Below are 27,031 nucleotides of genomic sequence, written 5' to 3'. Positions count from 1 at the left end.
TCTTATTTCCTAATCTCATGCTTTAATATTTAAACTTTAAGGACAAGATTTGTTAATTAAATCATTAGTGTAAACTACTCCCGAGATATTTTTTTTTTATATTTAAAATATAACTTATTCACAATATGGATTATTTGCGTAAGTTGAAATCATTAAATATGAAAATCACTTATTCACAATATGGATTACTTGCGCAAGTTGAAATCATTAAATATTATCGATTTAGTTTACCCTTGGGCAAGATTTAGAATTAAGACAAATATTAAAAACTTTCCTTATTATTCAAACGGTAAACTTGCGTATGTTGATATCATATTTATTACATTGCTTACAAAATATTTTAATGTTTATTATTAGGTTGTTTGTTTTTAATAACTTACCATTCTAATATGGATTACTTGCGCAAGTTAAAATCATATCATATGCAAATCATTTTTTGACAATACACATTTAATATCTTTCTTTAAACGATTTCATTATTTATTGTGCAAAATATTGTGCGTCATTAATATGACAAAATAAATCGACTTTCATTCTTTAAAGTATTATTCACAAATCTCTCATCTCATACTATTAAGGTATTACGACGATGCTGCTTGTGTGCTAAGAAAAATGTGTTTAGACGCAAAGGCTCCTCATCTTTCATCGACTCTGCCACCCACTTTGCCGTAGAAGTATTACATGCTACTTGATGAATCGACTCTGCCACCCACTTTCATCGACTCTGCCACCCACTTTACCTTAGAAGTATTATAGAAAGATTAATAATGTTTTATTTATTACTTTTAATATTTATAAACTATAAAATACAATGAACGAAATTTTATATAAGAGAATTATAATAGTTTTATACTCTACTTGATGAATTATGTTCGAATATAATTATATAATAACTATTTTAAATATTACAAAATCCAAAAATGTTTATTAATATTATTTTTAAATTATTTATCGTTGTTTAAAGAATAAATTTATCATAATTTTAAAATAATTTATAAAATGCTTACAAAATGCAAGGCAAAGTTTCACTTTCAAGAGTTAAGTCGAGATATGGATTAAAAATCCTAATAACTGGTAAAGAAGGGAAGCCGCAGACAAAAATATTGAATGTTGTCTACAAACAAGTTTTTCAGAATATTTCGTAGTCACGGTACGTAATTTTAGTCAACTTTTTTTCAAATATAAATTTTAAAATGAATAAACTGTTGCAATTATTTATTTTTTGTATTTGCTAGATGGGTTGTGATGAGTTAGGAGACCGATGACGGTATGTCAATTTAATATTATTTCATGTTTAATAAAATTTAGAAATTTATAAATCTATCAAATAATGTTAACCCGTCAAATTCCTTACAAAATTTATTTAATTTTTTTTTGCAAGTTTCTAATTGAATTTGCTTTCTTTATCGAGAAATGTACTTCATAATTTATATTATTTATGGATAAGATTTTAATTTTTATTATATTTTGTTTTAATTGGTCTACATAAATGTTTATTTATTATTTATGGAAAAATAATATTATTCACCTAAAATAAAGAATTACGAAACATATACAATACAATTCTAATTAATGATAATATAAAATCTGTTTCTTCTAAAACTATACACTATTTATTCCATTTTTTGAATGAAAGTATCTTCGTAAACACACAAAATATTTTGTGACGTTGCAATTATACATACACACAATATCTGCTTCTTCGTACTGGCGTTACTGTGTTCCCTCTCCTGAGGTACGGACCGAGAGAGAACACAGGGTGCGGACCGATCATGTTCTTATGTCCGCACAGGGTGCGGACCGGTCACCTTGTCAGTTATTAAATCAGCTCAAAATATTTGACCAAAAAAAAAAATCAGCTCAAAATAATTTAGATGAGCTGGCGACATATGTATGGTTGGTGAAAGGAATGATTTAGTGGTTGACTAAAAGTCGTTGGACACTTTTCACGGAGGCGCTATATACAGTACTCGGTGGCGTTTCGGGTCGGGCCGGGTCAAACCGGTTAACGATATCAGAGAAAGTCTTCTCAATGGCTCCAACGATTACGACGACCTACACATCAATTCCGATCCCTACCGGCGACGTCATCTCCCGATCAATCCACAATCTCACTTCCGCTATCTCTCGCCGCCGTCCCTGGTCGGAACTCGTCTTTTCCGGCGCCTTCTGCTTCCCGGAGCGATTCTCCTCTCTTCCCCTCCGATCTCGGACTAATCTCCGCTACTTCTCCGTCAACTACTCTCTCATTATCGGCACCTGCGCGGCGTTCGCTCTCGTCACAGCCAGTCCCGTCGCGCTGGTCGTCGTCGGAACGATCATCGCCTTGTGGCTTCTCCTTCACTTCTTCAGGGAAGACCCTCTTCTTCTCTGGGGGTTTCAGGTCGGTGATCGGACGGTGGTGTGTTTCTTGGTCTTAGCTTCCGTTTGGGCCTTGTGGTTTACAAGCTCCGCCGTGAGCTTGGCCGTAGGTGTCAGCGTTGGCTTGCTATTGTGCACCGTTCACTCCTTAATTAGGAACTCTGATGAACTTTTCCTTGAGGAAGATGATGCTATAACCGGAGGCTTGATCGGGTCTAATCGCCGGTGAAATTTACGGATGTTAATTATTTGTTTTTTTTTTTGGCTACCCTTAAATTATCAAAATTTTCCAAAGAGGCCATAACTTTTTGTTTGTTTGATTTCTTGTAAATTTGTGAGGATGATGTGAAATCTGATTACTTGTTATCTTCTTGGATTGTAATCACTTCTTGTTTGATTGATTAAATTCTCAAGAGTGAGAGAAACCAACTTGTTCTGTGCATTGTCTTCACGTGTAACTTTTGATTTTTTCTGATGCAATGTACCATATCTTGTTTTCAAGCTTCATAGCTTTTTCAGTTTTGTCATGAAGCTCGAGACCCTCTTGTAGGAAAAGGATAGGCTTTGAGGTCAACTTGTGTAATGTAAATGATCTTGTAGTTTTTCTTACAGCCACTCTTTAGTCATTTCCTTTTTTTTAAGATGCAAAGTCTCAAAGCTTCACAAGAATTCAAGGACCCAAATGGCAGAACCTAAAGAGTTAATATGCACATATGAGTTCTCTTGATTGTCATTTCACTACCTTAATAATATGCTTTTGTGTTTGATTATGACTAACTTGGGTTTAACCAAAACCAGATAAGAAAAAAACAAGTTCAATTAGTATGACAAGTCAGATTCTTTGAAAAGGAAACAAAAACTGAGCAGTGGACTTTGGGACCAGTAACAGGAGAGGGGAGAGTGACACTTGTTGGCTAAACCCAGACACTGATTAACTTGCTTTTTTTCCCACAGCCCATTCCCTATTTTTCTGTGTTTGTCTTTGGTCCCACTTCTTACACAAGATTTTGTCCTTACTATAATTCTGTTTGTTACTGAGATCTTTGGTAACTCTTTTCCTCTGATTGGCTTGAGAATCCAATGCATTGAATGCTGTTTTTTTTTTACCTGAGGCCCTAGTAGCCATTTGATTCATACATCCCATACACTATCAACAACTCATGATCTCAAAGGAGTAAAATGAGGCTAGGATCAACTTGGTAATGTACATAGGAATAAGATTGTTTTAAAGTAACCGATACATGAACTAATGTCTTCAACAAAAACGAGCTTTTTAAAGTAACGTGGAAATAAACCATTAGGAGAAATGTTTGCTTGTGTGTTTCATATCTTGCTTCTCATTCTAACCAACTTCGCTAGTGTTTCTTGAGCAGCCAAAGTGAGCTCATGGTTATGTCCAAGCATCACCGTCCTGATACTGATACAAGTCCTGCACAGCTCCTCGCCGCTATCGAAATGCCCTCCTCGCAGCAGCAGCTTCGCTCTTGTCTCCAGTAACAAAGCCTTCAACAGCGTAACATCCTGCCACACGTACTCATCCACCTTCTTGCTAGTCTTCTTCTTCCAACAGAGAGAGCCTTGGCGCCAATCTTGTATCTGAGTCACAAACGACTTCTCCGCATCCTCTAGGACATTGGTGCACACTTTCAGAAGCTCCAAAGCAGAAGTGCACCTAGAGAAGGTTGTGAAAGCTGTGATCGCTAAGGGAAGAGCTGTTCTCTTGATGTAAAGCACCAAATCCATCGCTTGTAACTCCACCAGAGGAGGCTCCGACTTGAATCCGAACACTAAGAACGCTGACGCCCACAAGTGATCAAGATTCAGCAACGGGTTCTCTATCTTCCTCACGCCTTGAACCGTTGCCTTGGGAGCAAGTATGTAGTCTCTTCTCCTTGCAAACGTTTGAGTTATGGGATGGAACTGAATCCAACATCCAGGCTGTCTATTACTCATCCTCGCTAGTCCTAACCTCACCAGTAAAAAAGCAGCGTCCTCTTCGCCTCTGCGTCCTAGTCCACCACAACCACCGCACCAAGCAAACGTGTGGCTCAAACATTTGTTCCATTTGCTAAACCGGTTCCCACCTGTGGGCATGTTTTTAGCCGCTGCGGCTAACAGGTTAACCGGGATAGGGACGGGAGCAAACCAAGCTCCCACTAGCAGCATTTTTAACGAGAGAAGGTTTCTGTTTCCTTGAGCTTGCTCCAAAACAGCCAAACAGAAGGCTAACACCTTTGCAACGAAGGGGTTGGATCTGCAATATCCCTCATCGTTTGAGTTTAAGAAAGGAGAAGCTGAACGTTCTTCGAGATGAACTTTGTTCACAGCTTCAAAGAGAGCAGAAGGTGTAATAGCAAGCTCTGAGAGAAGTGAACCAATCACCCAAAGACCATAGCTCAACCGTCCCAACTTCTCTTCAAACACCTTGAGGATCTCAACCTCCTCGGCAGGGTAATCTTTCTTTCTCCTTCCTCTCAGTAACACCATTGCATCAGATGAAGACAAGACAGGAAGCTGCACTGTGTCAAAGGCCATGACTTTAGGAAGCCTAGTAGTGATCAAGACATGAGTACCTCCTGTGTTTCTAGGAATCAGATCGTTCAGATCTTTCCCTTCCCACCAGTCTTTCTCTATCTCAAGATTATCAATGATGAGCAGATAAGGCATGTCTCTAAAAAGCTCTCTCTTTATCCTCTTGAAAGCTTCAAACTCCTGCTCGTCAAAGCTCCTTAGCCTACCTCTATCCTTCTCAGCATCAGCGCTCACATCAACCCCCAAGCTAAACGACAGGTTCAAGAGGTTCTGCCTGAAGTATCTAGCTTCCCCTCCCACCCACAAAACCATCTTATACCTCTGAGAGTACCTGTAAGCGAACTCAAGAGCTATCTCTGTCTTCCCAATCCCTGGAACTCCATTCACACAAACAACGCTTGTGCTACTACTACTCTTGCAGTTACCACTACTGCTTCTACATTTCTTAGTCTTCAACAGTCTTTTAAGAGAGTTCTTTCCACCGTTTGGAGCTTCACTTCTTTGCTCTGAGCATCTTCCAAGCTCCAAGGTGATAAACTTCCCGTTCCGAGTCGATACAGCAGCGTCTGATTCCTCATCTGCAAGTCCTTCAGATGACAATCCACTTGCTTCTCCTTTAGAGCTTGGTGTTGTGGACTCAAGGAACTCTCCATTACTACCAAAGAAAGCCATCTCCATCTCTATTATCTCCTTCTCTCTTCCAAGAAAAGTTCTGTTTCTAGGGAAAGGAAGCTCATCAATCCTCTCCACTATCTCTTTATCAACCACACTCTTCCTCCCAAGCTTCCCCCTCAGAATCATCGCCGTCTTCCCCACACAGCTTCTCCAGTTACTCTCATTAGCTTCTAGCTTAAACTCATGAGACTTAATCAACCCATCTATAGCTTCTTTACACTCTTTATCAATGGCATTGCAGTTGAGAAGACCCATTATCTCAGAAGGTCCAGTCCCATAGAAGATAGGAATCAAGTTCTTCTTCTGAGCAAAGAACCTAACCTCCTCCAAGCTAAGGTAGTTGAGCAGGCTCGAGCAAGATACAACCACAATCCCATAAGTGACAGAGCAGATAACTCTGTCTGCTATCTCATGACTCTGAGTGTCGGAGTACTTAGCTCTGTCGGCGACGAAACAAGCGATTCCCTGAAGCTCAAGCTCGGACTTTAGCCACTTGCAGAACCTCACCAGGTTTGGGTTTTGTCCGTGGAACCCTATGAAGACATCAGAGCTTCTGAGCTTGGTGGTGTTGGCGGTGGCTGGTGAAGAGACAGAGACTTTAGCTAAGGAGACTCTAGGAACAGGGAAAGAGAAGGAGATCCTTGGAAGAGCAGGATCTGGAGTACATGCTGATGATAACTTGAGCTTCCGGTCTGATGGGTCGTCGGAGAACTCGTACTGGTCGGAAGGAGGAGTGTAGGAGCTGCTTGGTACATCTTCAGGAGGCGGTGAGGAGGGCTTGTGAGCGGTGGTGGTGGTAAGGGGTTGAGTGGCTCTTGGGGATATATAAGGAGATTGTAAAGCGGAAACAAAAGCAGAAGATGGTGGGGACACAAGAGATGGTGAATTGAAAGGAGAGTTTTTTATACTTGGAGATGAATCTGAAGCCTCATTTGTTGTCTGAACATCTTTGCCTTTCTTGCTTGAAGAGCTTGCTGTTGCTGATGATGTTCTTATGGTTAATCCAACTAAACTTGCTTCTTCCTCTCTCCTCATTCTTGCCAAACCCCAAAATGAAGCTCTCAGCTGAAAAGGTTGTGTCTTTTTATCTCTCTCTAGTTTGGTGTCTGAATCATTGTGGTCTTCACTGACAGATTATATTGAAGTGAGTGGGACTTTGAGGAGATGGGTCAGAACATGAATGCAACAGTTGATGTTGTTCTAAGGAGACTGAGGTAAAATCTGAGGAACTGCATGTGATGTATCTAACTCCTCCATTTGGTGGGGTCCTCTCCTCTTCTTCTTTAACACTGTTGAAACCCAATTTGTTTTTTTTCTTTATTATTTCCTCCTCTTGGCTCAGATTTGACCAAAACACATAGCCCAGTTTCAGTCTGCAACAATGGATGTCATGGTCAGTAGAAAAATAATTGCTTTATATCAATAAGTGAGGTCTTGTTGTGTGCATCATCATCGTCAAGATTGAATCTTTCACTCTCTTTTGAATTAAAACCAGAACCAAAAATGAATAGGAACAAGAGAAAAAAAGCAACAGTTTAGTCAAATATTTAAAGATGATTTTCAAAGACTTACTCTTTTGTTTGATCTTTTCCAGACAGAAGGCATAAGACGTGTCACTTCCCCTGCACCATTACAAAGCCTCTCTTTCTCTCTTTGCTTCAATGTGTGTGTTTTTAGGAAGAGCAGATTGTGATAATGAAGAGGGAGAAGAATCTGGGTTTTGTGAGTTGGATCTGAAAGTGCTTATGGAGATTATTCTTAAAAAATGGTGATTAAAGAAATGGTTAAGAGGAGCAGCCTGGAGATGGTTAATGTGTAAACATGTACCAATGTATTTTATAATGATGACCCACTAATCAGTATATAATTAAAATCTTGGATTCTCTTCTCTTTCATTTGTTTTAGCTCTCTCTCTCTCTCTCACACACAACTTCCTCCTGCATCTAGATTCTTTTCTCTCTCTGAATTTCTGGAAAATTTAAATGAAGAGACTTTTTTTTTTTAGTTTGTCAAGACGAGCTGGTTTTTAAGATCTAAAAACAACTCATTTGGGATATAATTCTAACATGGTTACATTGAATTTAAGAAAGAATTAAATAGTCAGGGTCAGATTTAAGACATTGAACTTTGAGCTTTGAGCTGAGAATTAAATAGTAAAGGAACCATTTTCAGTTGTCTCAGTACTACTACTTTGGTTGTTTTGTCGATTAGTCTTTTGTATTTTATGAAAAAAGTACAATATTGATCAAATTACACCATCATTGCTATTATTAATAGGAGAAAATACCAATAAGAGACTCTGAACATTTTGGCTCCCTAACCTTAATTTTGTAATTTTTATTTTTTTAGTCAGTAAAAATGTAATTCTAGTAAGATAAACCTCCATATATATATTTATCTTTTGGTTTATTTAGTTTGCATCTGTGTATGCGTATGTGTACACTGACACAACATTTGAAATCTGATTCGCAATGGGAATTGGTCCAAGACCAGTGCACCTGTGACTTTATAGTATTATTTTTATTTACCCCATACATTTTCACATTTATCTACAATCATAAAGACTATAAAAAAAACTTTATAGACAAACAAAAAAAAAATTACCATCAAAATCTTGGAATCCGTGACGTATGAGCAGTGAGCACAAGTGGAGAACAAGTTGGGTTCTTTTATTTTTCTCAGGTTTATCATCAGATGGACGAAAGCGATTATCTAACATTGAAAACAACTTCAGGTTGTTTTTCTTTATGCAAAACAGCAACCATTGCATATACAAAAGATGGAAACGTCAAAACGTAGAAGCAGCTAAGGGAGACGAGACGAGTGGGGTAAATTAGTAAATTTCACAAGATCGTATTTAATTCCAAACGGTGGTGTATATCACACACCGTCGAGTTATAGATCCGACCAGATAAGATCACTTAGAATCGAACGGTCATAAAACGTCCGACTCGTTACTTCAGTTTGCCAGCGGTTTCGCCACGTGTTCCGACCAAGTCGCTCACACGTTCATGTTTTGTCTAAATAAAAAAAAACTTGAAAAATTTACGAAAATAGAAGTTTGATCGTCAAAGAATTTTCGCAAGCGAATATAAGAGAGATCTGCCAATCGGAAATTGAATTAGGGTTTGTCCGTCATCTTCTCGGTCTCGCTGTAAAAGGGTCACCTTTGGAAGCGTTCTGCGTGACTGCGTCACATTTAGGTACGTCAACTCAATTCATATTGAATATGTGATTTACCCAGTCATTGATTTCTATTGCATTTTAATCCGGAAGAACATCTTGGGTATTTGACTTTAATTTTGAAATTGAGTTGAATTTTACGTATGATTTTCATTTCTTTTTTCTCTGCTGGAGTGATGGTTGTTAGCTCTTGCTAGTTTGATCCCACTTTAAAAATTAGTAAGGTTTGAGACTTTTTGGATAGCGTCCGTGGTTTTGGTGAATGAAAGCTCTGCTCTTGAGTCTGTTGAAGATAATGGCTTGATTGGTGAAGTCGAGTCCATTGGGTGATAGGGATGAAAGACTTCTCCTCCTATTGCAAAGATATTTGGTTTAAAGACCTCTCCTCCAAGATAGTGTTGGTTTTGAAACAATAAATGGGTCTAGTCATGGTGCTTGTCTTGCGTTTTTTAGCTTGGTGGGGATAACAGTGGGGATATAAGAGTGTGATTAGTTGGGGGTAATAGTGCTCAACAAAGGAAGAATATTGTGGAGAATAGTAAGAAGTCTAGAGGAGAAAGGATAAAAATCTTGAAGGAAAAATTTTCATTCCAGTATGGAAGCTGCTGAGTGCTGACTCAAGAAGCTCCAACTTTGTGTTTTTGCAGGGTGCGTCCTTTAGTTTGAGTAGCAGTAGCAGAGAACCTGGCTGAAGAAGTATGATGGATTACAACGAAGAAAATAGTGATGATCACGAGGCACGTGCTTCAACAGAGTCTGTGGAAGAGTCCCCGTCCGAGATCAAGAACAATGGTTCCTCAAACAGTCTGGATGCGTTAACTGAAGCCTTCAACAGTTACCACAACTTGCAACAAGTCCTAGAAAAAGGTAACAGTATCTTGATACGTTGTTTTCATTTGGATCTTGATTGTTGCTGCATTCTCACAGTAATTCTAAACAACTTGATTGTTGAAAATATCAAGTTGATTGTGTAGTAGAGCTTGAACCAAGTTCTCTTCCCTTTTCTATTAACAGAACTCCACAAATTCCAAGAGCTTGGGAAAGAAGAATCTATATCATTACTACATGGTGGATCAGAAAGCAGCAGTTGCATACACTCAGGACATGACCAAGCCGTTGAATCAAGCTCTTCTCGCTGGTCTGGGTCTGATAACACAGGTGAGAAGAGATTAACTTGTCTAGATTCCGAGGTACTAAACCTGGTGAAGAATGTAAAGCATCTGGAGATCAAACTAGAAGAAACAAAGCGTGTTCTCGACGTTAAAGAATCACAAATCCGTGACCTCGAATCCACCATAAGCGTTTCAGGGCAAGGAACAGAGATGGAGATTGGGATAGAAGACATTTTCCAGCAAAAGATAGAGGCAGAGATTGAACATCTTACATTCTCAAGATCGGTCGAGAACCTAAAAAGAAAGATCAAACTGATTGAAGAAGAGAAGGCTTTGGCAGAAGCTCATGAGACTTTGTCAAAGCTTGAAGAAGCAAAAACCAAAGCTGAGAATCTAAAGAATCAAGCTCTAGATTTACAAGACCATTGTGTTGACATCAAAGAGATACAAGAAGTGAAGAGTTTCAAGAAGAGAGTAGTTAAGACCACTTCATGTCTTCTTCTACAGTTAGGTTTGCTGTTTATACTGTTTAATGTCCTGTTAGTGCCAGCGTCGGAAACCGTTGTACCCACATGATGTATTTTGATTGTTTGAAATGTGTTTTATTTATTTATTTCTTTTTGTTTTGACACTTTTTTCTTTAAATTATATCTACATATATATTGTAACATGTTTGCAACATATTTGGCTCCGACGGACCAACTCCTCTTTGGTACTTCTCTTGTTTTTCTGTGTTGCGATGGCTTGACGTCAGTGTGTGTGTTATATATATATCTTGTTTGCCTTTTGTCAACTTTGCCATCATTTTCCGTAAGTTCTTTATGAAATAAGAAACAAAAGATAAGATATTTATCACAAGTGAAAACTTCACATTCACATTGATCTTTATATTGTAAAAAGAGAAACCAAGATTTGCGTTCTACTCCATATCGTTGGTTTAGCAATTCAAATGGAATTTACTGTTTTGGATTAAAGTTTGAAACTGAAAATGGAATTTGGAAGAATTTTGCTGTCGTATTATACAGTTGGATGCGACAAAGTAGAAACTTAATATGAAAATCTTGGCTCTTGACCAAAATGAAAAGAAAACAATCTTAGCTCTTAAGAATATATAAAAAAAGACAAACTCAATTTAGTTGTGAGAATATTGTGTGGTGTTTCTGATGACACTACAGAATTGGTCTTATGTCATTAGCGGCAAGTGATGACTTTGACAATTGACTATAAACAGCCATCTAAATGTTGGTTTGTTCCAGAAAATTAACAATGCACCCACGTCTTTAAGAATTTTAGACCAAACCAACAATGAATAACAGAATAATTTGTTTTATATATATTAGATATGATTCATGCAGAGTTATTAGGTGTCTTACTGATGATCTCTGGATTTGTAAACTCCAAATTATTTACAAGTTGGTAAAGAGAGAGAGAGAGAGAGATTGTTTTAGATTCTTTCTTAATACAAGAGGATTACACTAAAATATAGAGATTTGATTCCTTTTTTGTTTATATCTACCTCAACTGTTGATGTGGTTCAAAACTTGAATTTGCGATATGTCATATAATGCTAAGATATTGTAAAGAAAACAAAATAATATACCAACAGTGTGTTGGAATTTTTCCAATATGAACTTGAACCATATCATTTCATAGCGTACCACTATTCTACAAATATAGATTATGAAAATATAAATTTTGTTTGTTTATAGTTCAGTATTCCGAGTAAACTGCAGCAATTTCTACTATTAATCATATCATCAAGTCGTCACAAAAAATATCTGATTATCCAATATAGTTATGGAGAAACCATTTGTTTTTAAAAGAAGAAAAAAGAAAGATAAGATAGTGAGATGAATAAGATAGTTATACTTTATGAAACTTTGGTCAATTTAAACCATCATGCTTTATGTGAATCCAAAAGCACAATGAAGAAAGAAAAATAAAAGATTGAGAGAAGAATACAAAAGAGTATGTAAATCCTCACATCAAATTAACAAGAGACCCCACCAAATTAGATTAAAAAGCCAAACACCAAGAATCTCAAGAGCCAAGAACCAAAAGTATCTTTCTCTCTTTTCTTAGATTACAATGTCAACAACTCTTTTTACCATGAGATACTCCCTAAATTCATATTCTTTTTCCTTCTACTTTTTCTTTGGGGTTTATAAAAATTAAAAAAGCTTACTTGTCTGCATATATACGTTTCTTGCACTCCTTACTCTTCATTAGGTGGCAACTCATTCAAGTCAAACTCTAGAAACTTTCTCTTCAATTTCTTCTCCTCTTGCACTGTCTCTGTTACTTGACTAGAAGAACATGCTACTAGAGGGGTTGGAGCAGTGGTTGCAGATTCATTAGAAGCTGGCACAGGAGCGGTTGGAGCCTCATTAGAAGTTGGTCCAGGCCAGTGGCATCTCTTGTGACCTCCAAGAGCTTGACCTGTTGTGAAACTTTTCTGACAAATGTTACAAACATGATCTCCCTTATTGCCAATGCTCAAAGATGTGTTTGGTCCTTGAGCAGTAGCTAAACCGGCCATCATTGCTTCGGTTCCAAGTAACACAGCTTCACTGTTAGCCCTAGCTTGATGATTCTCCGAGATCCTGACCTTGTTGTGACTCGCTCTATGACCTCCTAAAGCTTGATAAGAAGCAAACGACTTGTTGCAAGTGACACACACGTGCTTCTCACGTGCACCACCACCACCTTCCTCAGCAGCACCAACCTCAAGCTGATGATGATGATCATGACTAGATGTTGATTCTTTCTCCATCTCAGACAATCTTTTCCTCTTCTTTTTCCTCTTCTTCATCATCTCTTCAACCGAGCGTGAATCACAAGTCTCTGCAGCATCGAGATCTACAGCTTCTGCTGTAGTAGCTAAGAACAATAGATCCTTAGCATCAACATATTCTGGTGGTGGATCCTTCAAAGCACTTCTCCTTCCTCTCTTTCCTGTCACCGCCCATCCTTTGATTGAGTCCTTAAGGTCAACCACGTTATCCAATCCCCAATGATTATCCCATAACTCCGAGTTCTCATCATCATCCTCATAATCACCATCACCATCATCATCATCATCATAGTCAGAGCTTATAAACTCACCACCATCATGATCAAGTGGATGATGATGATGAGGAGGCAAAACACCTTTCCATCCTCTGTCTGGATGAAACCTCATATGTCCATACAAAGCCTTCATCGATGTGAACTTCTTATGACAAACACAGCAATCAACTTCGAAGTCATCTCTCTCCTCAGATCTACCAACCGCACCAGCCACCATCTTCGGTCTCACCATTGAAAATTTCCGAGCTTCGAGCACGTGAATCCTTTTATGACCGCCTAACGCCTTGCCTGACTTAAAACGTTTACCACATTCACAGCATATATGCTTCTTCTTCTCTTCTTCTTCAATACTCTTTGCTCCATCATCATCCTCACCGTCTTCTTCTTCCCTGAAACCGAGGCTTTTAGCTTCTTCTTCAGCTTGATCTTCTTCTTCCATCTCTTTTCTTTTCTGAGAAATGAAAGGCTGTGATGAGTTTGGAACTTTAAACTTGATAGATCCAAACCTGGGCCTCCCAAGTGAGAATCGACACTGGTCCATTTGCTTGTTTGAACCACCACAAAGCCAAAGCTGAAAGATCTCACCCAGCTGATAATTAGGGTTCCTTCTTATCCCTAACTTAGTGAAGAAGGCAATCTCTCCACCTCAACAAAATCTCACAGATCGAGTAAAGGACAAAGGAGAAGGAGTTATAGAAGAAGTTGAAGATTGAGAAGAGGCAATAGAGAGAAAAATAAGAAGAGGCTATAGCACAAGAGTGAGGAAGAGGCTGTATTGTGCCTCACGTTGGATGAATAGTCTCTATTTATTTCATTAATATATATAAGAATTAGCTTTTGCTATTTAAGTTTTAATTATTATTTTTGGCATCAATTTAATTTTTAATTAAATGCTATAGTTGGGTATCATATCTAGTCTTTGTAGCACTTAGTCACTTACCAAACCATAAAAAGATATGACTTTAACCTACTAGGTCCTGTTTGACTGTGTAAATTCAGAACTCAAATCTCTTTTGACTAGTAAATACTAAATACCTTCATGGTAATTATGTAAGCAAAGACTATTATTTTGTCTATGTTAATTTTACATATTTTTATTTACTGTTACCATATTTTCTTTTGGTTATATTCAAAGGTATATCTATGATTGATTTAGTTTCCTAGTTTACCAAACGCAGAACGTGGTTTTATGTGTGTTTAACCATAAAGTTGAGTTCACGTTTTTGGTTTGGAACCAAACACGTATAATCAATCGTGCATTTAGGAATTAAGGAATACTAATAGGTGATTTATTTTTTTCGTGGGCATTGCTATTTATGGCAATTAAATCAAGATTTTATATGGATTTCATTTATTTTATTTTTAAATTTGACATATCTCTTTCATCATAAGAAAATATTTGATTGGGATTACAAAGTGTTTTTATTAAGACAAGGAAAAAATATATATAAGAAAGACACATACAGTGTGGAGGATTTTTTTTCTTTTTTTCAAACACAAATGTGGAGGATTGCAGCTGTAAAAATTTAACTGTAACTTTTTTATTATATGTGATTTGTTGTAATTCTAAATTTATGATAAATTTTATTTTCAAGATTTTGTTTCTATAGTTAAGCTGGTTATACCTATAAGTTTTTGGCTATAAATATTTTAAAATAAAACATATGAGATATGTGATGTACATATCTCAATTAAAATATTTTATATTAATAAAAAAATATGAAATGTCAGAAATTTACTATTATTTGATATACTATATAAATAGTAATAAATTTTACCTACAACTATCTAATTTATTTTATATTAAATATTATTTTTTTCATTTTACAGATTCTACTGTCTGAATAATAAAGCTATAAGATTTTTTGTCCAATATACATAAAGAGTTTTTTTTTAGTTTTATAAATAAAGCTAAATCATGATTGATAAAGACTAGTAGAATTTTTTGATGTAGGTTTTAACTTTTTAAACAAAGCTACATCATAATTAGTAAAATTTAATGATTTAAAAAGTAAAATAAAACTAAAGAAGATAGGTATATCTTAACCAATCACCGACAGTAATTCAATATACTTATCTCTTTATATTTTAATTAGTAATTAATAATCAACTATTCATAAATTAGGGTTCTTAATATTTTGGTCTCACGTGTTTCTGCAATCACGATGATTCACTTCCTAAAAATCCAAGTTTATCATATTTGTTTATTTTTGTGAAACCACATTCAATTTTGATTTGATTTTTGGATAAAACAAAAACAATTCTTAGCAAAAAGATTCGTGCAGCTTTTAAATATGTTTTGACTTTTGAGTTGTTGTGGTTTAGCCAAATTAAACTAAATCATCTCAAATTTATGAAAATGAATCCAAATTATATATTTTATATACAAAGTAACTTTTCTTGTTTTGTTAATGGTAATCAAATTCCATTTTTATAACTATCATACACATTATTAAATTTATTCACTAAAAGCCACAACATAAAATACAGTTTCAGACTTGTAACTCTATGCAAAATATGTAGAACTACATAGTAAAAAATCTCTATTGACACATATTAGTTTTTTTTTAATTAGGGTATTGACACAGAGAACAACCCACTTCCAAATCTAAAAATATAATAAAATGTTTCCCTCAAAATAAACTTTCATATTTTTTCTTTGATTAATCATATTTCCATGATTTTTTTTACTAATATGGTTTTACCATTTTAATAGATATTCAACAATTTCATATCTTATACTTTTTATTATCCAGTTAATTATTTAGTATTTTAATGATACAGAAAGTTATATAAACAAGTTTTTAATTAATTGACACATATTAAAATAAAATATTTTCATATACCATTGGAACTTGGAAGGTAAGATTTTTGGTATTTCTTAGCTAGACTTTAGAATACAACTAGATCACTCCCAAAGGCCAAAGCTAGGTATTTATTCAGTACTACAGCATTTATGTATCTTCATTCACTGTCATGATTAATTCTTTAATTTATACAAAACTTCATCTGATAGATTCATGTTCACTTTTTCAATAATTTATTTCTTCATTTATCAAGATTTTATTTTAAAGTTGAAGCTTTACTGTCACTGAAGTAAGTTCCTGTATTCACTTACCAATATGTAAAAATAGACTAGCACTAGGATTCCGTGCATGAGATTTTGTACCAAATCTAGAGTTGAGGAACTAGTGGTCAAAAACTTAGTAGTGGAGGGGCAGTCCCAAGTCACTCAAGCGTCCAGCTACAATTAGAGTTTAATTAAAAATAGTGATCAATAAGTTAAAAAAAATCTTCTTCACAGTGAATACTTAACACGTTGTAAATCAGATTAATCAGACCACAGAGATAATGTTAACACCATTATAATTTGTTTACACAAAAAGACTGAAAACCAAATTAAATCTAAAAGTTATAAACAAACAGGTGAAATGATTTTTTCACTGGAAATCAAATAAAAATAGTGTAATCGATGCTCAAATTAGCCCTGAATTATGGGCCACGTATAAATATGATATATCCGAATGTGACCTTTCGGGATAAAATCTTTAAAAATCTGATCATACTAAATCTAGAAGATCTTTACAGAGTTAAACTGAGTTGACTTACGATCCCGATGCAATCTCCAAAGTGTCTGGAAAATGTACCTTTGAAAAGAAAAAGCACAACAAATCAAATAATACAACAGAACAGCTTTTGTCTTTGCATCGAACCACGGTCTATCTCTCTTTTCTTTTGTCGGTATGATATTAAAACCTAAGAGTTACCTAACCAATACTGTATATTACAGATTATTTATGCAAGTTCTTTTATTTAAAATCCTTTTATCATTTTTTATCAAAGTAATGAATCAAGATAAGAGTAGTCTCTGGTTCGACCATACTCCAAGAGACTTCCATAAGTCCGGTCCCAAACACCGATGAAGAGAGATTCAGTGTCTGGGCTAAACGAAATCCCAGATATCTCTCCAAAGAAATCAATCTCTTGCTCCTTTTTGTAACCTGTTGTTGTATCATAGATATGCACAAAATCTGCTGGCTCGGCCATCGCAATGTACCGTCCGTCCGATGTGAACCTAATGGACCGAACCGATCCAAGGTTGCCTTTAAGCACAGCAACTGACTCCGAGGTTTTCCTTGTGTCCCATATACGACAGGTCTTGTCTTGGTTTCCTGTGGCAAATGTCACACCGTTGGGATGCCAAGCGGATGCAAATGAATAATCTACGTGACCTCTTAGCGTCCCGATCGTCTGCAAACAATATTCAAAACCGTAAGGCGGCCCCAAGGCTTAACCGGAGTAAGATAGACCGTACCGTAAATAGGAATGTTAAGTACCTGTCCGTTGCTTGAGTCTACCAATAGACCATTTGGGTCATCTCCAACGACTGCTACTAGTTTTCCATCGGGACTTAGGGAGCTATGCTGGTAAATTTTCAAAAAGTATAAGATCGACTTTTACTTATCAGCCTAGATAATGAAAGAAAACATTAAATGAGCTTACGTTGACAGGCCAGAGATAACGGAAGAGTTGGACAAGCTTATATCTCTCCATGTCAAAGTCTCTAACTCCACAGTCATTATTTGAGGCCATGAAACGTAGTGCTCCGCTAATAAAGACCATATAACTAGTTTCAGTTTTTGCTTGTCCAATCGTCTAACTTTACCGAAATTCAAAACCACCAAAATAATATGAAAGGCGAAGAGGTACCTCGAGTTTCTGTATATATCTATAGCGTTGGTGATAGCGTTTTCCATGTAAGTAGTACGTGAGCAGAAGCTCACCCCAGGTCTATCAAGATGCTATTTGCAGGATAAACAAATTTAAAACATGAATAAGCAACTTCTTGGGCATGTTGAATCAATGACAAGAGACTTGAAAGCAGTTAGCGGAAACACCATGGAGTTGCTACTATCCCATTAAAAGCCTTTTAAACTAACCTTGCAAATGAGTTCTCCTTGAAACCCGCCAGCAACTAGCAGTCTTTCTTTCACTGCAAGAGTGCTAACTTGAGTCTCTGTAAATCCTTCCAACAAACTCTCGGGATGCCTCTGAAAAATATGGAATATCGGCTTAAGATAAACCAAACAGAGAAAGAAAAAACAATCCCAAAAATGGGTTTTGAGAGACGAACCTCCGAGGGAGCAACATGACCTTTAACGTTGAGAATTTCATTCCTGGAACCTGTCAAAGACGACCAGTGGCTGATAGAGTAGTTGGACAAGAGGTAGACATCATGTTTTGATGTAGCCCAGACCAAATTCCTCAACTGCAAAACAAAGAAGAGAAAATGATTTAACCCCAACTACGATCCAGCTTTCTATAAAAACTATGGTTCAGTCAGCAACACCAGAACAAAAACATTTGCATGATTCAAACAAAGACCAATGTTGTTAAGAAACATAACAGAGACAGAGTGTAATGGTGGTCCGCAGTTAACAAACCTGAAAATGAAGGATAGTTGATCTCACTGATCTAGAATTCCTCCTGAACGTATAGAACGAGCTTCCTTTCTCAGTACTCGTGCAGTTCTGGTTCCAAAAGGGTAAAACAAGTGTTAACTCCTAGTAGATAAACTTGGAGAAGCATGAAAAATGTAACTGACCTTGGCAGCTGCCTCGCCAGAATCGGGGATATTCTCATAGTTCTTATACTGATCAAGCCTAGTTTTCCTGTAGTTTTGTCTAGTGACGCTAAGTCTCTCCCAGGGTATACCCTGAATGTCCTTCCCGTCCCGAGCTTGAGCAGCAGAGGTATCTTCAGCCTTGGTCTGAAATAGTAAACCGAGTGTTATGAATATATAAGTCAATGAAGGAACCAAAAAAAAAGAAATAGAGAAAGACGAACCAATTGGTCGAAATCTTCAACACCAATATCAATTCCATCAAAATCAGGATTCACATCATCCTCAAGAATATCCATGTCGTATTCATCCGCCATATATTCATCTTCACGTTCATCAACATTGTAATCAGACATGGAGGGGGCAGATTCAATTCCAAACAAGTGAAACAAAATCACAAAGGGAAAGAGAACAAACCAAAGTCAGCCATAATTGACCTCAGATCACAAAACCAGCTTCAAACCTGCAATAGTAAATTACAATCTCTGAGATGATGAAGAAGATGAAGATCATATACCCAATTCAATTGAAATTGCAAAGTAACACGGACGAACAAGCAGATAAACCCTAACAACCGAAACAAAGGGATCGATACTCTTTAAAACCCTATGCATAAACTCAAAACACCAACGATGGATACTGATTCGATTAGATCATCCCAAAGAACCCTAAAGAGAAGGATAAGTACAAATGGGGAGAATAATCGGATACCCAATCTGAAGAAAAAAACTGGTTGAGGATTGACACGCCAATTAGGTTCTCACCGGATCTGAGGATTGAATTTATATACACACCCTTCCTCCTCAAAATCTATGTGTACTTCTAGACAGGGTTCATTATTATCTTGCAAGCCACATCAGAAATTCATTTTCCAATACTGCTTAGCCACGTGTCGGATAATCGAAAAGTATTAAATTTTTATAACCAAGAGTTAAATCAATACTATTAAAAGGGAAAGGGTTTTAATAAATCTAGTTAAAAAAAGTTGTTTGGACTCTTTCCTTTTTATTTTTTTGGACTTCTCCTATATATTATAACAATATGTGACAAGATATTTTACCTATATATAAGCGATTTTTACTCTAACTATCAAACTGGATACATTATTATTTATTCTTAACCATTTAAATCATCGATTGCTAAACCATCCTACCCAAACAAAATAAATTACATGAACCAAAACCAAAGCACAACCTATTATAACATAACTTTATCGAAATATTCATTCTCCCATTTATAAAAACATCGAAATATTCGTTTCACCCACAAGGAACATAGTACCATCGACTACACAATTAATTTCTAACACAGATAAACCCCAAATTAATAAGACCAAAAATTTAAACATAATTAAATTGAAACCCACATTAAATTTAAAATAGAATAAAGCCCAAATACTTAAGAACATAACTTACAAAAATATATGTGAATAAAACATTATTTTTAAAATCTAACTTTTAATAATGGAACATATATCTCTGAGACTTTTATAAAATAGTAAATTGTAGTTTAGATTTAAATTATAGATACTTTTATATAAAAAAATTTAAAATATTCTAATACTTGGTTTTATAATTGGTAGTTTGATTGTTAATAGACATACAATTAAATGTAACATAAATCGTTAGTAATAACACTATATTTATCCCGGTTTCAAATTGCTATACTATTTTTACACACAAATGAATCTTCAAACAAATTTCGAATAAACTTCAAAAACGCAAACACGTGATCTAATTTCATACAAATTAATTGTGCTTACGCAAATGACCTATATATTAGTGATATAATCTTCAAAATTATATGATTCAAACCCTAAATTTCATAATTATGAAAAGCAAAACAAAATCAAATCTGCGCTTTCAAGCGCGGGTCAAAATCTAGTTTGTCATTAAAAAGGTGAAATTATCTCGCAGCCCCAACGCATTAACATATGAGTAAACTTTATTTTTTTGAAACAAAAAATAAGTAAGTTAAATAGAGTGAAAGAGTATTTCACACATATTTTACTAAGAGATGTTAGAGATGAATATCAAAGTAAATTGACTATTTCACACATATTTTACTAAGAGATGTTATTCAATGACCGATTTTAAAGTGTTTAAATTTATTTATAATTTACTGTTATTCGAATTGATGATTCGAAATTATGTTTTAGAATTTAATATTATCCCCTATACATTAGTCATGGAGCATTACAACATGTTTTCGTAACTATTCTTAGAATCTTTAGAAAAATAAGTTAGTCCATGTAAATATATATTGTACTTTTTACTAAACTAACTATCAAATTGAATAGTAGTGTGTAATTTTTTTTCCTTTCATTAAATAAAAGCTACGAAATTATCTAATATGATTAACATATATAGGATAATTAATGATTATGAATAATACATATTTGATACATATTTAAATTAAATTATATACTATATAAAATATATAAATATGTTGATTTCAAAATTTGCAGGTAAAAATAATTGAAATATTAATATTTCAATTTTAAAATTTGTATTGAAAAATCTCACATTAATAGTTTCGTGATTAACGGTTTAAATTTTTGTTACAACAATATACAAATGTTAATAAAATCATATGAGTAAGAAGTGTTAATAATAAATATTTATATTAAAATAATATATATATATATATATATGTATATATATCTACGTCAATATCACTAAAGTTTAGTTATATACCATATAAAGTAAATAAAATAACTTTTTTATTTATTTACCAAAAAAATGATTGTAAATTAGCAAAATGTGTTGGTTTTGATTTATGTGTTTACTCTAACGTATGTACTTTTATGTATACAAATTGTTTTCCAAATCGGTGGTTTCTAATATGTTATTTGATCCTGACATTCCTAGAAATACATTTATTCAAATCGATTTGATTTTTTAATATTGGAAGTACTATATATATATATATATTATTTCATTTAGATTAAATAATTTAGTCTTGATTTTTATTCCTAAAATGCTTTTAATGAAATATCATGATAAGATTCCAATCACTTTCTTTTGAGTTTGTTCGATGAATGAGAGATTTGATCATTCGTCTAATATTTATTTCTCCCTAATACCCTATCTAGCTATTATAATTGAAAAAATAAGGATTTTAACTATTTATTATAAATTTTCTGGTTTATCATTTAGTAAATCAAATAGTTCTTGGTTTATACATAGTTTATATATACTATAATGATAAAGTATTATATATATATATATATTTTTTATCAGTAACTCTTAAGTAACTATAAGTAATTTGTTTGTTGTTCTAGAATTAAATGGTTTTTGACTGAACTGGTGAATATATACTAGAAATACATTTATATTTCGAGTCTGCACTTATATTTTATAACATCTTGATATATTAGATTTGAACACTAACCTGTGAATAGAGTTTGCTGGTGATTTTCTTAAAAATTGATTCTTAGATATGTATATGGAGTGAAACTAATTTTTATAAATGTCCATCTTTTTAAATTAACATTTATGTAATTCACCGATTTCATAAAAGAAATTAAAAAAGAAACAAAACTCATATTAATGAAACGTAAACGAGAACGAAAGCACAATTTTGTAGAGGTATAAAATGAAATCACTTATAGAGAGTCAATAGTAAACAAATCAGAGAGCAAAAAACCTAATCCAAAATATTATAACCATTTGATGAACAAATATTAGTATAAAAATTCACTCCGTGCATGCGCACGGATTATCATTTAGTTAAATTTTATAGTTATAAATCATGAAACATTTTTTTTTGTCATCATAAATCATGAATCATAGATTGTAAAATTAAGTGTCATCCAATTTTATTTTTCAAATAATTCATTAACATCCAATGTTTTCCAAAACCAAATTTTTTGATATTCTTTACCTATGTAGTCATTTGAAATAAAGTCTTATAGATTTACAAGAGTTTAAAACAAAATCCAAGGTAAATTCAATTTAATAAAAATTTAAATTAGTGATTGAATAACACCCCCTTAAATTCTTAACAAAATTTGAGAAACTTAAGACGATAAAAAATCTACAACCTTATAACAAAAATAAAATAAAGTGTTTTCTTAATAAATTGTGGTAAAATCAGACAAGACTAATATAAAATAAACTCCCTGACCACTTGGATATTTTCCTCACTGGGCTCGCAACGCAAAGTACCGTTATGCGATGATTGACATTTGAGCCGGTGAGTGAAGTGCCACTCTCATCAGAAGTCCTTGCCCGCGACTGGAAACACGTGTTGTTGTCTTAAACAGGCCACGCGTCATCCCATAAACCGCGGTCGCGGTGTGTTACCATAATTTTCCTGATTCATTTTCTAGGAAAATTTAAGAAAACAGCGTAAGTTAATAAACCCCTCTGCCATTTTGATGGTTAACTGCATCTTTCGTTATTTTGGGAAATTACCACAAATACCACATTCATAGTACTACTTTTCATGTTTACACTAACCACTTTTATCCTCACTTTTAATGAAGGGCAAAATACAATTATCCCCTTAGGGTTAACTAATCTAGACTTAGGGTTTAGAGTTGAGGGATGAGGTGGGATTGGATTTTTTGAATGTGAAGTTTATGATTCTAATAAATATATAAATACTTAAAAAATATATAAAAAATTTTAAAAAATAGTTTCAAACATTATTTTCGTTTTTCAAAAACAAATTTGAAAAAAAAAATAAAAAAAAAATTCGAAAAAAGTTCAAATTTGAAAAAGTATAATTCGAAAACATAAAAAATTAAAAATAATTAACCAAGTCATAACCATTGTCCCAAGTAAGCTGGTTTTTTTTCCTCTCTCCTCGATTCAACTCTTTTTGTGTCCTCTCACCTGATTTATAGTGACATAGTACTGAAAATGATTAGTTGTGTCAAAAAGATAATGTGAATGTTTCATATCGTTGGAAATAATCTCCCTCTTGAGTCTGTCTGCACCATTCACTGGTGTCTTAGCATTTTAATTTTACTGGGTGTTCTGCAGTTTTGAATGGGAAGGTGATGCGGCAGGTGGGTGTAGAAGTCATTGGTTTTGGATAAAGAGAAGATGCAAGAGAACAACATTACCTTCCATAGTACACGCACATAATGCAACTCATGCACACGCATTAGTACTTTGTACTAAATTGATTTACATAATGCTTTGTTATGCAAACGTAGAACCTGTATTATGTGGCTCTTGATTATGAAGCTGAACTTTCAAGAGACACAAAAGCTTCAATGGAAATTATGGGTGAAGGATGGTTTACTCTGTCAAAGGAGCGTTTTCAGACAGGGGAGATACTATTCCAACCACGTCTTGCTGGAATGCAAGGCCTGCCCTACTTATTACCTTACAGTAGTTAAGAAAGATATAACTTGAAAGTTTCTCTAAGAGATGGAATTTGAACTAGTTCTGGGACTAGAAACTATATCATCTTACCACTGTAGTGTATATTTGTTAGTAAGTTCCACTGTTTTCCACATTATTCCTATAGTCTTTTTAATTACATCATTGTAATGTGTTAAGCTGAATGCATCGCAGGCGTGAGTTATGCTCTTCTGAATCTCCAAATGTTTGCCATTTTAAAATAGTTTCTTTGGTTGGTTTTTGTCATTGCGAAACTAGGCGGGCAATGGGGTTGCAACTGGCAGTCGCACTCTGTATGGACCACTGTGATGCAGCAAGACTTACAGGCGATGGTAGCTGGTTCAAGACTAGTATTGGCTGGAAGAAGCGCATGTTTGCCAGGGCTTGCAGGTACAGTCAAATTGCCTCTTGTTTTGTTAAATTTTGAAAGATCTTCGAAACTCTTATCTGAAAGATACATCAATGACGTGCTTAAGCGGTTTTTGTGTGTGTGTGTGTGTGTGATATGTATACAGAAAGGCTAGAGAAAGAACTGCAAAACTATCGTCCTTCATCTATATGCAATGGAGTTAAAGTAATCCCTCCTTGCGGAGTGGACACAGCATGGCATGGGGGAAAGCTTATCAAGTAAAGTAAGTTCGATATTGTTATTGATATTCATTTAGCGTATTATTAGGTGACGTAAGCTTCTTTCTCAATCTCTTGTAGAAGTTTTACTGCCAACTGATTATTTTTCAAGTGCTATTTGTCTAAATTTGATATTTACATACACATTGGGCACATGTTGGTGAAATCATTGGCATTGACGCTAAAGATGCATAAATTTTATTTCCCACATTTAACACGTATTCCGTCTTCTGAGCCTCACACAACTGCATTTTGACTAATCACTATGTGCAGTTGAGCACCTTTCCTGGTCCTTGGTCTTGGTGCATCACAAGAAAGCAGTTCCGTCGCAAGTCAGGACTAATGTGGTGAATGTCTTAGTTTTTCTTTTTACTTCTAGCTTTGCAAAGACCGTACTATTCCTTCAGTAAGAGATGGGCAGGTTGCAGCTGCTTGCAAATAGTTTTACACAAGTCCATATGTATAGTGATGGTATCTATTATTGATTACACAAGTCCGTATGTATAATAGTGATTATCCAAACCATAGACAATGACAATTACTAAAGTCAGTTATAAATATGTTAAGTTGTTGCCTTTGCATAGACAAACCTCTAGTTGATTTTTAAATACTATTTTCATTATCTTTCGAATCATTATTTACTTCATTGGTTGATTTATAGAGAAAGAGACAATGATACACAAAAGTCATACGTATTATCATTTAGAATTTTTGGACGCTCCAAAAATCGAAAGAATGAGAGAGCACAAGTAAAGCAAATCGTGGATATACAGACGCATTCAGCTTCGTCAAGTTGTTACATGACGGACATCAGGCTTTCTCAGCCTCAGAGCAACTTGACAAACACCAAAAAAGCTGCAGAAGCTGCGAGCCAAAGACGAGAAGAAGCAGCGGTGGTGGTGGCTGCGTTCACATCACTTGCCGAGGTGGGAGACGTAGCGGGGCATTCGAGACCTTCTTTACCTTCTTGGCACTGGTTTGCAAACAGTCCAGGCGGGTATTTTCCATAGAGATTGATGTAACTGAACATAGTGGTTGCACAGTCATTGCTTAAATCATTGAGATCGTCAGCGTAGGGACACGCGAAGTCTTTGAAGGCGCCACAGCATTCCTTGGCTGGGAATTTGGGACCTTTGCATAGGCTTGTTATAATTGTGTAGTTCATAAACTCAAAGTTCACAGGACATGCTGTGTTGCCATGTAGAAAAAGGAGAACCATGTCAATACACAACATACTAGTCTTAAAAAATGGGATGCATATCCCATGAAGCACAATGGGAAAATAGTAGTTAACTACAGGTTCGCAATTAGCAGTTTGTATGTAAAATGGTTTCAGATTAATGCCATGATCGAGAAACAAACAGTTTTGAAGATCGATAAACATTTTGTTGAGGTTTAAAGATCATCATATAAGCGCAATCACACAATAGGCAGCCAGAATCAAGAAACGAGAATCAAGATAAAGATTTGGTCAGTGAAGCTGTATAGTTTATGGATATGTGGTATATGGATCCATAAAGATGCAGGAAATGTTACTTGCTACATCTGGATCCGTTTGTATTTATTATAACACATCGGGAAACAAACCAAAAATGGAACTGCTACTAAGACCCTCTGTAAAAGATTCAGAGAAGAGAGAGATTATGAGATTCAGGAGAACTTGCCTTTCCTGGTCTGAAGCAGGTTTCTTCCAATAGCCAAATTCTGCGGTTCGAACACACCATCTGCAATGAGAAAGATAAGTTGACTGATGTAACCAAGAACGTAATAAGAATAGATCTTTTGGGGAAAAAAAATCAAGAAAAGGTGTACCTGAGATGAAACTTGAAGATGAGAAGGATGCAAGTATTGTGAGTACAAGGATGAAAGAACTCAGAGCTCTAGAGAGGAAGTTGAGCTCCATGATTCTCTTTGCAAGTAACCAAGAGATCTGATGATAAAGAAAGACGACTTCGGGGGGGGGGGGGGGGGGGGGGGGGGGAGCTATGGATATGAGAGAGAGAGAGAGAGAGAGAAGAGAGAGAAACATAATATTATGAAATATTAAATACATAAATAATACAAAAAGAGGTGGATGACATTTTTTCTTTTGACAGCCTAGAACAACGCGGAAACTTGCGACCCTGTCTGGTTCTCAAGTCTCAACGCCGTCTCCCAATTGCCGCTGATGATTTATGTTGTAGGATTTTAATTTAAAATTTACAACAAAACAAAACAGGCTGATCAATAGATGAAGGAAGCTAACATAGGATAGTATGGTGAGGAATGAAACACCATTTTCATCTTATTACATTTTCTAAAAATGTAACTTGGGACTTTCTTTAATGACTAGTACGCACTGATTAATCCACGGTTAGTTAAAAAAGACAAACAGTATATATATTATTTGCGAGGTTAGGAATGTTGTTTTTTAAATTGAAAACAGAGAGTGCACCTTATTTTAAGCTAATTTTTTACTTAATCGCCTAACCGATGCTAAATTCTTGACAATT

At 35.1% G+C, this 27,031-nt stretch overlaps 6 protein-coding genes and 1 long non-coding RNA gene across 12 annotated transcripts; 3 read left to right on the top strand and 4 right to left on the bottom strand.

The window, feature by feature from the left end:
* Positions 1–1,879: 1,879 nt before the first annotated feature.
* Positions 1,880–2,790, top strand: LOC106443429 (PRA1 family protein G2-like). The gene has a single exon (XM_013884993.3). It carries the CDS (start codon positions 2,033–2,035, stop codon positions 2,588–2,590), a length of 558 nt encoding a protein of 185 aa, XP_013740447.2. The 5' UTR covers positions 1,880–2,032; the 3' UTR covers positions 2,591–2,790.
* A 743-nt stretch (positions 2,791–3,533) lies between these two features.
* On the bottom strand, positions 3,534–6,603 carry LOC106441752. The gene has a single exon (XM_048742883.1). It carries the CDS (start codon positions 6,601–6,603, stop codon positions 3,685–3,687), a length of 2,919 nt encoding a protein of 972 aa, XP_048598840.1. The 3' UTR covers positions 3,534–3,684.
* A 209-nt stretch (positions 6,604–6,812) lies between these two features.
* LOC125579163 lies at positions 6,813–7,443 on the top strand. Its single transcript, XR_007317161.1, has 2 exons — positions 6,813–6,961; positions 7,163–7,443. It is a non-coding gene; the product is annotated as an uncharacterized LOC125579163 (long non-coding RNA).
* Positions 7,444–8,450: 1,007 nt separating this feature from the next.
* Positions 8,451–10,544, top strand: LOC106443430 (WPP domain-interacting protein 2-like). Its single transcript, XM_013884994.3, has 3 exons — positions 8,451–8,771; positions 9,399–9,618; positions 9,766–10,544. The coding sequence occupies exons 2-3, from the start codon at positions 9,450–9,452 to the stop codon at positions 10,437–10,439; spliced, it is 843 nt and encodes a 280-aa protein (XP_013740448.2). The 5' UTR covers positions 8,451–8,771; positions 9,399–9,449; the 3' UTR covers positions 10,440–10,544.
* A 1,266-nt stretch (positions 10,545–11,810) lies between these two features.
* On the bottom strand, positions 11,811–15,569 carry LOC106443431 (zinc finger protein ZAT4-like). The gene has a single exon (XM_013884995.3). The coding sequence runs from the start codon at positions 13,471–13,473 to the stop codon at positions 12,079–12,081; it is 1,395 nt and encodes a 464-aa protein (XP_013740449.2). The 5' UTR covers positions 13,474–15,569; the 3' UTR covers positions 11,811–12,078.
* Positions 15,570–16,563: 994 nt separating this feature from the next.
* LOC106437673 (uncharacterized WD repeat-containing protein C2A9.03-like) lies at positions 16,564–19,378 on the bottom strand. Of its 6 annotated transcripts, none has more exons than XM_013878599.3 (11): positions 19,267–19,378; positions 18,973–19,018; positions 18,780–18,880; positions 18,538–18,702; positions 18,377–18,463; positions 18,067–18,201; positions 17,873–17,983; positions 17,643–17,734; positions 17,436–17,541; positions 17,270–17,356; positions 16,564–17,183 (listed from the first exon to the last, which is right to left on the bottom strand). In XM_013878599.3, the coding sequence occupies exons 2-11, from the start codon at positions 18,983–18,985 to the stop codon at positions 16,770–16,772; spliced, it is 1,311 nt and encodes a 436-aa protein (XP_013734053.2). In that variant the 5' UTR covers positions 18,986–19,018; positions 19,267–19,378; the 3' UTR covers positions 16,564–16,769. The 6 variants fall into 6 exon arrangements, with proteins under 6 accessions (XP_013734053.2, XP_048598838.1, XP_013734054.2 ...); XM_048742881.1 differs by having other exon boundaries at positions 18,973–19,019; positions 19,274–19,355; XM_013878600.3 differs by having other exon boundaries at positions 19,320–19,355.
* A 5,757-nt stretch (positions 19,379–25,135) lies between these two features.
* On the bottom strand, positions 25,136–26,677 carry LOC106398884 (GPI-anchored protein LLG1). Its single transcript, XM_048742879.1, has 3 exons — positions 26,352–26,677; positions 26,204–26,263; positions 25,136–25,727 (listed from the first exon to the last, which is right to left on the bottom strand). The coding sequence occupies exons 1-3, from the start codon at positions 26,590–26,592 to the stop codon at positions 25,366–25,368; spliced, it is 663 nt and encodes a 220-aa protein (XP_048598836.1). The 5' UTR covers positions 26,593–26,677; the 3' UTR covers positions 25,136–25,365.
* Positions 26,678–27,031: the final 354 nt, after the last annotated feature.

Source organism: Brassica napus, chromosome A10, assembly GCF_020379485.1.
Source record: "Brassica napus cultivar Da-Ae chromosome A10, Da-Ae, whole genome shotgun sequence".
In the NCBI taxonomy this organism is placed as follows: domain Eukaryota; kingdom Viridiplantae; phylum Streptophyta; class Magnoliopsida; order Brassicales; family Brassicaceae; genus Brassica; species Brassica napus.
This window is presented reverse-complemented; position numbering and strand designations above follow the sequence as displayed.

Bases quoted from the DNA above. Each gene is read 5' to 3' on its own strand.
- LOC106443431 (XM_013884995.3), bottom strand. From the start codon at position 13,473: ATGGACCAGTGTCGATTCTCACTTGGGAGGCCCAGGTTTGGATCTATC.
- LOC106443429 (XM_013884993.3), top strand. From the start codon at position 2,033: ATGGCTCCAACGATTACGACGACCTACACATCAATTCCGATCCCTACC.
- LOC106437673 (XM_013878598.3), bottom strand. From the start codon at position 18,911: ATGTCTGATTACAATGTTGATGAACGTGAAGATGAATATATGGCGGAT. The intron at 17,542-17,642 runs GTACCTCTTCGC...GGTCTTTATTAG, and splicing joins GATATATACAGAAACTCGAG to CGGAGCACTACGTTTCATGG. The intron at 17,184-17,269 runs GTACTTAACATT...TATTGTTTGCAG, and splicing joins TAGACTCAAGCAACGGACAG to ACGATCGGGACGCTAAGAGG.
- LOC106441752 (XM_048742883.1), bottom strand. From the start codon at position 6,603: ATGAGGAGAGAGGAAGAAGCAAGTTTAGTTGGATTAACCATAAGAACA.
- LOC106398884 (XM_048742879.1), bottom strand. From the start codon at position 26,592: ATGTATTTAATATTTCATAATATTATGTTTCTCTCTCTTCTCTCTCTC. The intron at 26,264-26,351 runs GTACACCTTTTC...TTCTCATTGCAG, and splicing joins ATCTTCAAGTTTCATCTCAG to ATGGTGTGTTCGAACCGCAG. The intron at 25,728-26,203 runs GCAAGTTCTCCT...ATGGCAACACAG, and splicing joins CCTGCTTCAGACCAGGAAAG to CATGTCCTGTGAACTTTGAG.
- LOC106443430 (XM_013884994.3), top strand. From the start codon at position 9,450: ATGATGGATTACAACGAAGAAAATAGTGATGATCACGAGGCACGTGCT. The intron at 9,619-9,765 runs GTAACAGTATCT...TTCTATTAACAG, and splicing joins GCAACAAGTCCTAGAAAAAG to AACTCCACAAATTCCAAGAG.